At 48.3% G+C, this 14,066-nt stretch overlaps 1 protein-coding gene across 1 annotated transcript; it reads left to right on the top strand.

The window, feature by feature from the left end:
- The first annotated feature begins 4,705 nt into the window (after positions 1 to 4,705).
- SOX21 (SRY-box 21) lies at positions 4,706 to 5,542 on the top strand. Its single transcript, XM_023527995.1, is given in 4 exon segments — positions 4,706 to 5,119; positions 5,121 to 5,204; positions 5,206 to 5,241; positions 5,243 to 5,542. Coding segments are annotated over 4 exon segments (834 nt in total).
- The last annotated feature ends 8,524 nt before the right edge of the window (positions 5,543 to 14,066 follow it).

The raw sequence follows: 14,066 nt of genomic DNA, 5'->3' as shown, positions 1-14,066 counted from the left end.
CTCCTCTCTTCCTTTCTCAGGCTTTATGTGGTTCATCGTTTGAGATTTTTCCCCTTTGTGGGGCTGTTGGGTGGGGGGCTGATAGTAGAACTAGGCAGTTAGAGGAGTAGGACTAGAGAGCTGTGACAACAGCCTAAGGTCGGCTTTTGTCACAGTTTGTTCATTTCCTCCTTAACAGGACAAACAGGCTGTATTACCTTTCGAAGCCAGTATGAAAGCTTATGAATTCTTTCACCGCATTTGCTTATGACCAGAATTCCACAGTCCTCTAACTATAGTTGCCTGCTCTCGGTGTTCCAGGTGTGATGACTTGGCTTCGGCACTTTGAAGGTATCACCTTTACTGCCCAGTCACTTCCATGTGGTTTACCACCTCCATGGTTCTAGAAAAATATGATAGTGAGACCTCTGAGTGAAAATCGGTGAGCAGAGACAGAAAAGATGGAGGAAAATTATTTAGTTCACTCTGATCCGTTGTCTTCCTTTGGGACTCAAATATTCTCCCCTCTTTTATAGAAAATAAAGAGAGAAAGAGAAAGAAAGCCAGTCTGGTGTTGCAAAGGTATTTTTTTTTTATTCCCCAGCAACCTCATTGCTGCCTCCTAGTGAAAGTTTTAGAATTGAAAAAGACCATTTAATGGGGAGGTTTTAAGGGGGAAAAGATACTAAATTTACACAGACTCACAAACTTTTTCTGAGTGTCTGTCTCTGTTTCTGATTAGATATATTTGTAAGCACAGGTATTACTGTGACCACAAAGAAAATACAGAGCCCATACAGACTACTGATCAAGGTACACTGTTCTCTAGGTGTTCGCAATCAAGAGTTGACAATATAAAGCCCAACAAACTTATGATTCTCTTTCACTTTTCCTTTACTGTTTACTCACACAGACTATTTGCTTTCCTATAGCTTGGTATTTTTCATTTTTAGGTTAAAAATATGCAAGAGCAAAAATATAACAATCTATCAAGTCAAACATAAAATCTGTGGAAATTAAAACTGACTTTACAATTGGGTACATAGGAAAGAGAATGGCAATGAAAACTTAACTTTGTGAAAAGCTCAACCAGATTCAGGCAAGAAGTATGAAGGTTGGTTAATAACAGCAGTGCCCGCTGCCTTCCTTTCACATATGGCTTATTGTGAGGGCCTTGCGATGGCTGGCAAGCATACCTAAGAATATTGATCTCCTAAAGACTGAAATCGAAAACCAAATTTCTCCTATTTTGAAATCTGTGAAATTTTATTTATTGAGTGCATAGACAAACAAGCACACAAACAGCCACTTTTTTAGGTATGGAAAGCACCTTTGTTTTGCACAGCTCAACATTTTTGGACTTAAGAACTTTCAAATTTTGTTTATTTAACATCACCAAACAGGCGATATTGCACAATTTACAAAACTATATCCAAGGAAGCTTATGTATTTTATTTTTATTCATTGCACATATAAGCATACATTTCAATCACATATACAAACGTTTCTTTCCATGGTATTAATTTATTGCAATAATTTTAAACAAATTTGAAAAGAGTATATCATAACTTAACTAACCAATATAAAATATCTTTTCTCAATCCTTATGCTTTTGTATATGTCAAGATAATTTTTATGATTAGATTCAACTTTATTCATATTGTTTAGTGAATAACAGTTTTTCATATCTTACATCCCCATACATATGCTTTTAGTATGACAGTGTATAATATTTTTGTCTCAAACCTATTATACACGTTAGTAGGTTAAAAGCTCAGGGATGACAATTTTGGAGTTTATCATCACAAAACAGTATATTTAATATTTAGTCTATGTAATTACACCTGCTAATGTTTTAATGTTGCTCCACCCAGAGTCTGTGAATAACAATGTCTTTATAGAGCCTGTGAAGGAATATAGTTCTAGAGAAATCAGTCCAATTGTTTAGCAATACAAGGGCATAACTTTTACAAAGTAAACATTTGTAAATGTGATATCTTAAGAAAAATGCAGACTCCTATACATTTCACTGATTTGCATTAATTTGCAACTAAAATTAAAGCAACAAACTCTATTATTAAAATGAGCAATAAAACAAGCCTAACTTTTAAATAAAACTGATGACCTAAAATGGTTTTTATTTAAGTTCATAACTACAATCAATGCTTTGTGTCTGTATGTCTATGTATGAATTGAACATATGTAGCAGGGAACACTTAAAGAGTTAAATGCTTATAGAACTATCTACTCGCACACACCACATGGCTAGGTCAAATCCAAAACTGCCAAAGAAAGAAGGCAAGCAAGTTCTCCTTGAAGGGCAGGCCAACTTGTGAGTAAAATCTCCAGACTGATCATGTTATAAGTATGCTGCAGCATACCAAGAAGTGAGAAAAATATGCAAACAAAATCATGCTGTTTGATTTTTGCATCATGTCAATTATAAAGAAAAAACTGCTCTTACCAAAGAAAATTGTGCTTAACAACATAGAAATATGCCAGTAAGGCATGATTGGCATGTTTTACTTTTTAATTTCAGAGAAACATTTCATATTTCTTATTGACTTTGAACACCTTCTCCCTCTCTGCATTTAAGTGAGATACTGTAAGTTAGATGTACCTTGAAGAGATCAACATATAGATGGCTCTGACGACCGCAAAAACAAAACACCCAGAAATTTTGAAGAGCTGAATATTCAGACAAAGATGCCTAGTCTCAGCTTACGCTAGCTCCTTTTCGAAATGATTGCCAAAAGCACGCTTAGTCCTTCACTCTCCTACCTCTGACTGGGTGCCTCACCTATGCCAAGAAAATGTGGGAAGCATCTGTGCCAAGTAACATTAGGACCTCCAAGGGAAATGAGTACTTTCTTGTTAGGAAAAGTCTCCAACATTTTCTAGAGTGTGTCCCCTCTTCCTCCGTAGTTCGCAAGGTGCTCTCCCTGCTGCACGTCTCGGTCCTCCGGGCAGAGGATCCCAAAGCCGCCACCAGTGCTGCTCCAACCGGCCAGGGTAGCCGGGATGACACCGGGGCTGCCAACGCCAAACAGTGCGCAGACTCTGCGACGCGCTGCGGGCTCTCCACTCGCCTAAACCTGCTCTCAAGTGAAAAGGGGTGGGAGGAGAAGTATGAAGGGGGGGAGGGGGCCGGTGGGGATCCTGTTTAATTCGAGGTCCTAGGGGTGTGGGAGCGAAGAGGCTCCTCTGGTCCCTCCTCCCTCCTGGAGTCCTGAGCTCCACCTCCTCCGCAAGCCCCCAGATATACACACTCTCAGCCGCTGCTGGACAAGCACATCCAGAGCCGGCTGCGGGCGCCTGCACACGCAGGTAACGACACTCACCTGAGCCCGGTAACAGGGCTCCTGCCGCCTCGGGAGCTGCGGAGTGGTGGCCTGGTCCGGAAGGGGCCCACCGTGCTGCAGGAGTCGGGGAAGCAGGAGCAGCCCAAGCGAGGACCTGCGAAGTGAGGTGACTGCGCGGTTTCCTTAAATTCTCTCCTCTAGCCCCTCTGCCTCCGCGCCTGCTTGGTTCTGTCCGGAGAAACTAGGAGAGAGGGGCCCCCGGCTCGGCGCACACGCGGGCGCACACTGCGAAGCGAGCGCACCGAAAGGGGCGCAGCGGCGCAGGAAACTTGGGCGAAGTTAGTTGCAACTGCCGGGCGGCGGCAGAGAGGAGCGAGGAGAGGACGAGGCCGGTGCCCGCCCAGCGGCGCCGCGCGGAGTCAGCGCCGCCCTCCACGCCTGGCGCGCTCTGGGAGTTCGAGTCGGCTGGCGCGCCTGGAGGGGATCCGAGCGAGGGGAGCCGGCATGGCCTGGGGGACGGCGAGACGCGGCGCCTTGGCGAGCAGGGAGGATTTCCTCTGAGGCCCGGCGACCCCAGGTTTGATCAAGCCTCATCCAACCTCCTTCCCCGACTGGCACCCGGAGAGGAAGACCCACGAGGCAGGTGCTGGGGGTGCGGACAGCTTCCCTCCCCACCACACACAAACCCAGCCGTTTGAGAGGGTTCCCATCAGCGCGCCCTGCCCGGAGTCAGGAACACAGGCTGGTGCTGCCGTGTTGTACTGATATCCATTGCTGCGCTCTGCGATCCCGTGGTGTGCCCGGACCCTCCCCCGCCTCCTTCTTCTCTTCCTCCTTCGGGGCCACCTCCTTCCCCCCCTGCTCCTCCACCCCCATCTGCTACTGTCAAATGAGAAAGTCACCGAGAAGAACCCAAACACTGCTGCCGCCGAGAGCCCCCTTTGGCACTTGGCAGCACGCGGTGGCGGACTCGGCTCAACTTGGTGAAGCCTCCGCGACGCAACTTTCCACGTTGCTGTGCATTTAGGAGAAAAAAGGCCGAGGAGCAGGAGAGCTCTGAGGGGCAGCGGCTACCTGCAGAGAGTTCGCAAGCAAACGTCACCAGAGAGGAAGGACAAAAAGAAAGCAAAGGACAAACTGCCACCGTGGGGTGGGGGCACTGCCTAGAAGTTATCGTGCTTCGGAGAGGATTTTCCCCGAGTGCTTGGCCAGAGAGATTGGGACAGTCCAGGGCGCGGCGCGGCGCCGGGCTGGTCCCCCGGTCCCCTTCTCCCAGGCGGGAGCGACGCCGGGGCGCGAAGTCGGGTACGGCGAGTGCGGGCGGGCCGAACGGGTCCCCGAGGACAGCCAACATTGATTTCCTCCGGGCCGAGGGTGACGGCCCGGGCGGCGGCGGCGGGCTGCAGCCGCGGCACGGAGAAAGCATGTCCAAGCCGGTGGACCACGTCAAGCGGCCCATGAACGCTTTCATGGTGTGGTCGCGGGCTCAGCGGCGCAAGATGGCCCAGGAAAACCCTAAGATGCACAACTCGGAGATCAGCAAGCGCCTGGGCGCTGAGTGGAAGCTGCTCACGGAGTCGGAGAAGCGACCGTTCATAGACGAGGCGAAGCGGCTGCGTGCCATGCACATGAAGGAGCACCCCGACTACAAGTACCGGCCGCGGCGCAAGCCCAAGACGCTGCTGAAGAAGGACAAGTTCGCCTTTCCGGTGCCCTACGGCCTGGGCGGCGTGGCCGACGCTGAGCACCCGGCGCTCAAGGCGGGCGCCGGGTTGCATGCGGGCGCAGGCAGCGGCCTGGTGCCGGAGTCGCTACTCGCCAACCCCGAGAAGGCAGCCGGCCGCCGCCGCCGCCGCCCGCCGCGCGCGTCTTTCTTTCCCGCAGTCGGCCGCCGCCGCCGCCGCAGCCGCCGCCGCCGCCGCCAGCCGGCAGCCCCTACTCGTTGCTCGACCTGGACTCCAAAGATGGCAGAGATCTCCTCGTCGTCGTCCGGCCTCCCGTACGCGTCGTCGCTGGGCTACCCGACCGCCGGCGCTGGCGCCTTCCACGGCGCGGCTGCGGCGGCTGCAGCGGCAGCCGCGGCCGCCGGGGGGCACACGCACTCGCACCCCAGTCCGGGCAACCCGGGCTATATGATTCCATGCAACTGCAGCGCGTGGCCCAGCCCCGGGCTGCAGCCGCCGCTCGCTTACATCCTGCTGCCGGGCATGGGCAAACCTCAGCTGGACCCCTACCCCGCGGCCTACGCCGCCGCGCTATGACCCCGCGGGGCGGCCTTGCGAGGACCAGTGTGCACACGTGTACATATGTATAGGTACGAGCTCTGCGGCCTCCCTGTGCGCCCTCCCGCGACGAGGGCCCGGGTTTGTATGTACATAAGATGTATAGGTGCCAGGCAGCGGCAGAGATGCCAGTCGGGGCGCGAGTGCGCGGGAGAGTGTGCGTGTGAATTCACAGTATCATTTCAGACCCGCACTTAGGCAGCCAGCAAGAGGGCAGTTGTATCCTGCAGCAGTTGGTGATTGTTTTGCACTTCGGAACCTGTTGCGTTTTGGCCCACAGAGGTAAAGGAATAACTTTTGACTGTTGGGCTCTCCAGTTTTGTTTGTTGGAAGTTTACTGTCGGTTTTGTTTTTGTTTCTCATCCCGCTCCCCTCCTTTTTTTCCCCTTTGTCTGCGTTGCATGCACTCTGTTCAAATGTTAGCTCTGAAATGGCTGGCACAAGGGAAAAGCTGATCGGTGTCATTAGTTTCTCGGAGCTGGATGGCTCTGAGCAACCTTGCTCCCTATTTGTACTATTTGAACTTTGCAAATTTCTGTTCTTTCAAGCAGAATCGCCAGACCGGATCCATTCTTGACCAGTGACCGGCTCGAATCTGGCCTTTTGTATATGAGATGATCACGGTTTCTTTTGTTTATCACGCCATATACAAATCAGAGCTAGAGCTCTTTCTCAAGAGTAAGGAACGCAAACAAGAAATGTGTGTGAGATGAAAAGTTGTCAATTGGATTTTCTCTCTTAATAAAAAACAAAACTGCTAGAAGTCACCCTGAGTCCACTCGCTTGGAATTCTGACACAGTTTCCAGAAAGTGCAAAGGCCCTGTTCCTATTTTCCCCTTAATGGCTGCGTTCTCATTAAGATTATAATGTGTATATGTTCGTGAAAACATTGAATCAGAATGTGTTATTTGCGTTGTCCTAAATTTGAGTCGATTTTAGACTCTAAAGCATTTGAGCAAATGTCAAAGTTAACTTAAAAATTGCGGGACTATTTCAGAATCGCAATTTTATCTAAGATTAAATCAGACCTTTTTTGTCTGAGTGGTAATTATATATTTATTATTTAGCAAAACAAAAAAAAACCCCACAGAATTGTTTTGACAGATGTCTCTCGTTTTCAGCTAGCATTTCTCCAACTTGAACCGTTTAAATGTGTTTTGGAGTTCCCTCCCTAATTAGCTTATTTTTTAGATCATCTGCAATTCATTTGCAAATTACGATAAAACACATTTTAGAGGAAATAACCTTCCTCAATTATAGCTTTTTTGTTTTTTTAATGTATATATTTTGACTAATGTTTGTGAATGAAGTTGGCTAACATGTATTTAGTTTCATTTTGGCTTTATGTAATATAAAGTTTTTAAAAGTTTAAGTATTGGTTTTAATCTTTATGTGTAAATGGTTTTCTTGTGTGATCTTCTAATTTAATATTAGACGTCTAAACTATATCTGTAAATTAGGATACGACTATCACTCTGTTCATTTTTTTTGAACAAAGAGTTTAAATAAAGCCTGAACCAGGGAAAAGAGAAAATCCTCTATTTCTTGTTGAGTTCCTAACAAGATTTTTATCTGAATTGCCCTTACGTTCCTGGTCCAGGTGAAATGTAAGGTATCCTCCAAAGGCAGCCTTTGTTTCACTTTTGAATAGATTTACTCGGAAATCTAAATCAAGCCATTGTTATTCAGAGCCAAAAACCTGATTTATCACATTTTTTAATCGTGAATAGGAAAGAAGATAAAAAAAAAAAAAACCAAGTAGTTGTATTATCTTGGGAAAAAAAAAAAAGGCATTCATGAACCAGTAGAACAGAGCCCATTGAAAACATCCAGACTGGTCAAAGCATTTCACTAGTTTCCAGTAACATTTTAAGAGGGGAAAGTTGCTTGACCACTTTATCTTGCTAGTAGGAGAGCCCCACCACTTAAATCCGTGTAATTTGTTCACGTATCTTTGGCATATTCCTTATTTACACCTTATGATTTTGTTTGGAAGAATAATCACTGCTAACAACAATGTACAACTTTTGGCCTCTTTAGGGCTTTATTTTGTCATGCTAATGGCATTAAAATAGAAATACAACAAATTCTAATGGAGAGGGTTGAATTTCCAGGTCTAGACAAGTTTCTGCTGGAGAAAGTTTTGAAATCATAAAGAATTTTAATTTTAGTAAAGAAAGGAAGGATATCAGAGAAAAAAAAATTTACTGTAGGGAGATCTTTATTCTCCCGCGCGCGCGCGCACACACACACACACACACACACACACACACACAGGCGCGGAGTTAGAAATTCTCAAGGTACAAGACTCAACTAGTCGTAAACTCATTCCCCATTGACAGAGACCATATCTTGAGCTTCACGTCTTTATAAGCGACCCAGATCTTTAAAGTCATTGTTTTCCCTCAACGGAATAATATTTTAAAAACCATGGAAAGTTTTAGAAATGTGAGAAATAGATTCCGCTGGTTTGACCCTGATTCACTAATTAAAACGATCCTTCTCCTGTTATTCCCCGAGCTCTTTGCGATATTATAAGTTAATTCATATGGTTCTGAGCGATTATGCAAAACTAATTTGGACTGTCCAGGGGTAATTATCCCTGACACGGTTAATTAAATCCTTTCAAGCCTTCGTCTTTGCCTTTTGTAGCAGCCCATCACTTCTCAACACGGAACTTCCTGCGGCTAGCTGGAAATCGCCCCAGCCCTAAATCTTAGTTACCTCCCTGAGCCTTCCAGCTCGGCCCCACCGGCCCGAAGATTCTCCGCCCCCTCCTGCCCCCTCTTGCCCCCTCCTCTCTTCCGAAAGATCAGCGTTTTCTGGAAGCAACGCTCTAGAGTGTTGATGAATGAGAAAGAGACTAGAAAGATGGAGAGAGGAGGAAGGATGCCTGGGGTGAACACACAGGGTCACATCGCCAACAGATTGTGCGGCTGTGCGGCTGTTTGAGTACGTCCACAGGCCCACAGAGGGGTGACTAGTTTATCACCGCTCTGACTCCAGTGATCTTGCTAACCGGTTGCTCCTGGAGAAAGCAAGACTGTGCTTAAGTAAGGAGGAGCGACTCTGGAGCAAGAAGGCATGGAAAGAGCCAGGTGTGTAAGAGACTGAAAGCGACCCACAAATACAGCGGTGGGACTAAGTCAAGAGCTGCTGTGGGCTCAAGATTTATTTCTGTACGTCTTTCTCCGTCCTTCCTTCTTCCCTCCCTCCCCTCCCCTTCCCTCTTTTTGTTCTTTCATTTTCCCCTTTTAAGGTTTAAAAAAGCTACGACGACATTTCTTAGGTAGTCACGTTTGCCTACGGGCTTTAAACAAGTTTCACATCCAAGGGGCCAGCAGTGTTGTCTTCCGGCTTTGCGCAAACAGGTGGAATTGTTCTGTTTGAGCTGTAAGGACCTGAGCTGGGAGACGTGCGAGGAATGGCTTCTGGGGAACCGTGGAGTTGGCTGCTTTTGTCACTTCATTTGACAATTTCCTCTCCCCTGCACCCCAAGAAACTTGAACAAAACAGCGCGGATCTCCCTCTCAACCCTCGGCTGGGGGTTGCCTCGGCTCCGGGAGCCTAAGATGGAGAGACTGTTCCACCGCCTTCCTGGAGCAGATAGGGGACCGGCGCGCCAGCCAATCAGAGCGCGTCTCGGCGCGAGCGCTCCCTGCCGCCGCCGCCGCCGCCGCCGCCACCGCCGCCGCCTCCCCCTCCGGGCCAGTGAAGTTCCGTGCAACTCGCCGGCTCGAAGCGCCCAGGTCTTTCTCGCGCCCACTGCCCAGCGGAGGCAGAGAGAGCGCCGTCTAAACTTTATTAATCTCTCCCCTGTTCTTTCTCCCTCGGCCCAGTGCATCTCAAAGGTCAGCCCTCTTCTTTTAAAAGACTGATATTATTAATTCACTGACAACCCCCCCCCCATTCCTTTTTTATTCTCTTGCAGTGAAAAAGCAGGGGGGGGGGGGGAAAAGAGCTTTTTTTTTTTTTTTTTTTTTTTTTTTTTTTTTTTTGTCCTTCAGTGGGAGCGTTTAGACAGTCGAGGAGGTTTTGTCCGGGAACAAAACGCAGGGTTGGGAGGTTTTGTGAGAGTGTTGTTTGTTGAAGTGGAGCTAAGAAAAAGCGGCGGCTTTCTCCTCATTGTGAAGAAACCAATCAGTGGTATTTGGAAAACTGTTAGCATTGTGCACTTCTTCTGTGTCCATTGTGAGGCGTTTCTTTTCACAAGGTTTTTTTTTCAGCCGATCCAGCTGGCCGGAATGAATAGCGGTGCAATGTGTACACGCTTTGTCCCTCCGGCCTTCAAGTAGCCCCCATTGAATAGACTAAGTTGACACTGCGTGACAGTGAAACAACATAATAAAAAATACATGAGCCCCTGAATAGGAGCAGGCGCATAAATAAATAAAATGGGTGACCAAAACTGGATAAACTGAATGACAAAACGGTGAAAGGGGAACAAAAAGATATTTAACACGCTAGATTAGCATTAGAATGCGATCTACAAGGCAGAACAATTGATGAATAGGTTTACCGGCCAAGAAAGAAATGGACTAAATGCCCTTTGAATAGATATGCTTTTTGCAAGGGCTTTGAATAGATATGCTTTTTGCAAGGGATGAATGGGAAAAGGTAAAGATGAAGCTATGCAAATGAGTGGGGGAACTTTTTATATATATATTCTTGAAACACACACACTGCGGGAGAAGAGTGCTGCCTCGGGATGTTTATAGAAGCAATAATTGCCATTATTAGCATTGTCTGCAGCAGATAGACATTGAACAGGTTGGGATAATATAGGGTAGCAGTAATTCTTCTAATTAATGGTCTTTTGCTACTTGAAAAAAAGAAAAAAGGAAAGGAGAAGTAAAAGTTATGTAGAAGTTATGTTTCCTTGGGTCCGTTCGCCCAGCGTTGGAATCTATGGAGCAGCAAGGCTGGCTCTTCCAAGAGGCTTGCTGATCTTAAAACATTCTAGGGAGCCAATCCTCAGGCTCTGGGCTTGAGGCCAGAGTTCCATTTATGCCGCGTTTTTAGTCTAATACAGTGTCTGGTACCTACTAGGTCTTGAATGAACAATTGTGGAATGAATGAATGAGTATAAATCTAAAGGGGGAACCCAGGTCTCCTGTGGAAGTTGGGGAGGGGGAATACCAAGACCGGCTTTACAAAGCTCCCTACGCCCCCTCCATTATCTAGGGGAGCGATCCAAGAGGGACGGCCCCAGGGTTTTGCCGTCAGCCTACCTGGGCCGCTGGAAAGATGTGAAGACCAAACAAGCGACGAGTAACTACTCCTCCCATACCATTTCTGTCCTTAACCTCCAACCCACCCTAAAACCAAAGCTTGTGAGGAGCCTAATCTGGCTGCGTAGAGACATCTACTCATCCCCTTAAAGGATTAAAATACACCTAAAGCTTGACTCTTTCACTCAGGTTTCTCCCCTTGGTCCCTGCCCCCCTTCCCCTTCTGGCTGTTGGTCTTTGACTGAACCCAAAGGGGCAGAAAACGACCTGGCTGAAATGCTGGCGGAGGCAGGGCGCGAACCCGAGCAGATCAGGGCGGTCCTCCGGTTTCCTGCGCTGCAGTGGAGGTGGGCTACCATAGGGGCGTTTGCAGCTAAGGAAATCAATTGTTTTATTTTCGATGGTTGACCGCCAGGCCTTCCGGGCCGCTGGCCACCCAGCCGTCGAACTTTTCAGTCGCTTTCAGAGTTGCCCCAAACTTAAATGAAGGATGAAAACTGTAGACAGCTCAGCTGACGTCCCTGAGAAAGCTCAGAGGCTCCCAGCTCACTCTGAGCCCAGTTCTCCCCACGTCCCCGACGACTTGCGGGGAAACTAGGTTTTGAGAAGCAGAGACAACTTTTTTCGAATTGTTATGACAAAAGAAGAAGGGGTCCCAAACTCTCAAAACAATGTTATTTTTGCGTTTTTTTTTTTTTAAGAAGTAATTGAACCTTAACCGAGTGACTGGGGCCGTTGGGAAGCGTCGCAGATTTTAAAGTGTAAACTGAATCTTCGTGGTTTCAGCTTCCTATAAAGCATGCAAATTCCTAGAAACTGACAAATCTGAAAAACTTGCGAAGAGCTCTATCCGGATAAACCCGCTGGGAATCACGATGCAAGGTGCTGGACATTTGTGGGGAGGTAACGACCTGTTGGACTGGGTTTCCAGGTTCAAGGTGGCTGCTGGGCCTTAGGCGACAGCCTCAGCACAGGGCAGGGAAGTGGTACCCGCAAGGCAAAGAGCTCAGTGCCTTCGCTTTTGTGACCCCGCCCTTACTCCCCACCCCAGCCCCTCACTGCACGCTTTGTCAGGTAGACTCCATCACCCGTGCCTCCGCCGCCCCATCATTCACACTTGACTGGAGGAAATAAAATCGGCTTTGGCTTTTAAATTCCTTTTGCAGATGTCTCCGCCTGATTTTTACCTCCTTTGGGCTCCTCGCTTGATTGGGGGAAGGGTTATTTAGGGACTTTTGACAAACAGCAGAAGTTTGGGTACTAATTGTAAACACCCCATTGCTCTCCTTGAATGTATTTATCATATTTGCCGAGGATTTGAAGACACACAGCCTATTACTCATTTTGAGCCTCTAGGCAAAGAATTCTCCTACTGAGATCGACCTGTAAAACCAGATTTCTTAAGGGAAATTACGAGGACGTCTTCAGACTCTCTCTATGGAATATTAGTAGATTGTCGATTTCACTTGGGCGCCCTCCTCCCTATCCACCTCACCCCCACCATTTTATTTTGCGATAACCCCGAGGTAATTAGCCACTCGCGAAAGCTTGAAACACCGAAAGGAGAGGCGCAGCCTGGGATAACAGAGACCAAGTGAGGCTTTTCAGGTTTGTTGATTCCATTGGGGCCACCTTTTCATGAGGTCAGGAGTGGAGAGAAGTCTGTTTGCAGAAGAGGGAATACCTTTAAAAGGGCTCTCAGGAACTCAGGAGTGTGTGTTGTGGGAGGGATGGGGTGGCAAGCTACCTGGAATGTCACCACAGTGACATCTGTAGAGATCCCAGCTCGTCTTCCCTAGAGTCCCCAAAAGGTATTACCGCTGAGTTCAGAAGAGTCTCTAGCGTTTTCCCCTTTTGCCCTGGAGGTATTTCACGTCCAAAAGCTCCTGCGCGCGCGCACACACACACACACCCACACACACACCCACACACACACACACCCGGGCTTGGAGCGGACCACCTGGTAAAACCTCGGCTTGGAAGTCATCGCCGAAATTCCAACAGACTAGAGGTCTTACACGCGCGGATATCAGGAATTGGGGGAAATTGGGTGGGATTAGGACTGTGCGCAAACACGTTCATCCTGCCAACAAACGTATGAGCAAACTCTCTTCCTAATTCTTTCCCTTTTAGCTTAAGTTTTAGTAAGGATATTTTAAACTGGATTATCCGAATGGTGGCCTAGATGGCTTCACTGTGCCTGCAGAGACCAGCTCTGCAGAGTTGACGAAGAGTGAGACAAAGAGTGAGACACCGCCAAGTAGAACCTGGGAGAGGAGATGGAGAATCTCTTCAGGGAAGCGTGGGTGCTGGGCGAAACGGGAGGTGAGTGGTGGGTAGAAAAAAATAAAACTGCCGCACAACTGACCCTCCGTCTTGCCTTCAGTCAGGTTCAACACCTGGGGAAGGTGCTGCCAAGGACTGATGAGGGACCGACACGCAGAAGGTGGAAGATCCAGACCACCAGACCACCAGACTTCCCCCAACCCTGACTCCTCCGCAAGGCCCCTGCTGGTTCAGCCCCAACTTAGAGAAGAGACGGTGCGGGTTGAGGAAGGTGGGAAGTGGGCTCTGGCAGGCGCCGCGCGGAACTGAGGAATCTGGAAGCGAGGGAGAATCATGAAAAAGTCTTCCCACCTCCTGTCCCCTCAACCCCGGCGACCCCTCCCTGGGGCAGTAGTCACGTTAGAAAGAGCGATCTCTGAAATTGGGACCACCCTTTCCTCTACGAACTTAACCCCCTCAGACCCACAGTAGAAAACTAAAGAAAAAATTACACTTATAATAGAACTTTTAGTAGAGGGGTTGGTGCAAATGAGGGAATCTGAAACTAACGCTCTTTTTCCTTCCCAGAAATCTATCCCTGATAGAATCTCAGGGCAACCCAGGAGCTTTGTGTCCAGTCCCAGTGGTGAGTCGAGAGCCTGGGGGCATAAATAAGGCGGTCGGGTAATCGCCCCAATCCTCCTTGGCAGCCACCCGCCCTGCTTGAGGCTGCTTGGCCAGAGGGCTGGCGGGACAGAGGCGCTGACTGCTTTGCCCCGCACGAAGGCTTCCTTGCGCTTCTCCAGTCCAAGTTGCCTAGACTTGAGTAAGCAGTTAAAGCGGTTGATTAGTTTGTATTCGAACAGATTAGTTTGTATTCGAACAGGCTGTTGAAGGCTGCGTGAATAAACATGAGCCTTCGGCGGCAGCGCGCTCCCGCTGCCTTTCGCCTGTCTGGGGCTCGGGGAGTGGGAACAAGAGAGTCTCGCATTCCGGGTACTGACGG

Source organism: Pteropus vampyrus, unplaced genomic scaffold (genome assembly GCF_000151845.1).
Source record: "Pteropus vampyrus isolate Shadow unplaced genomic scaffold, Pvam_2.0 Scaffold21, whole genome shotgun sequence".
NCBI lineage: Eukaryota > Metazoa > Chordata > Mammalia > Chiroptera > Pteropodidae > Pteropus > Pteropus vampyrus.
Note: the sequence above shows the minus strand (reverse complement) of the source record. Positions and strands in the feature narration are given on the sequence as shown.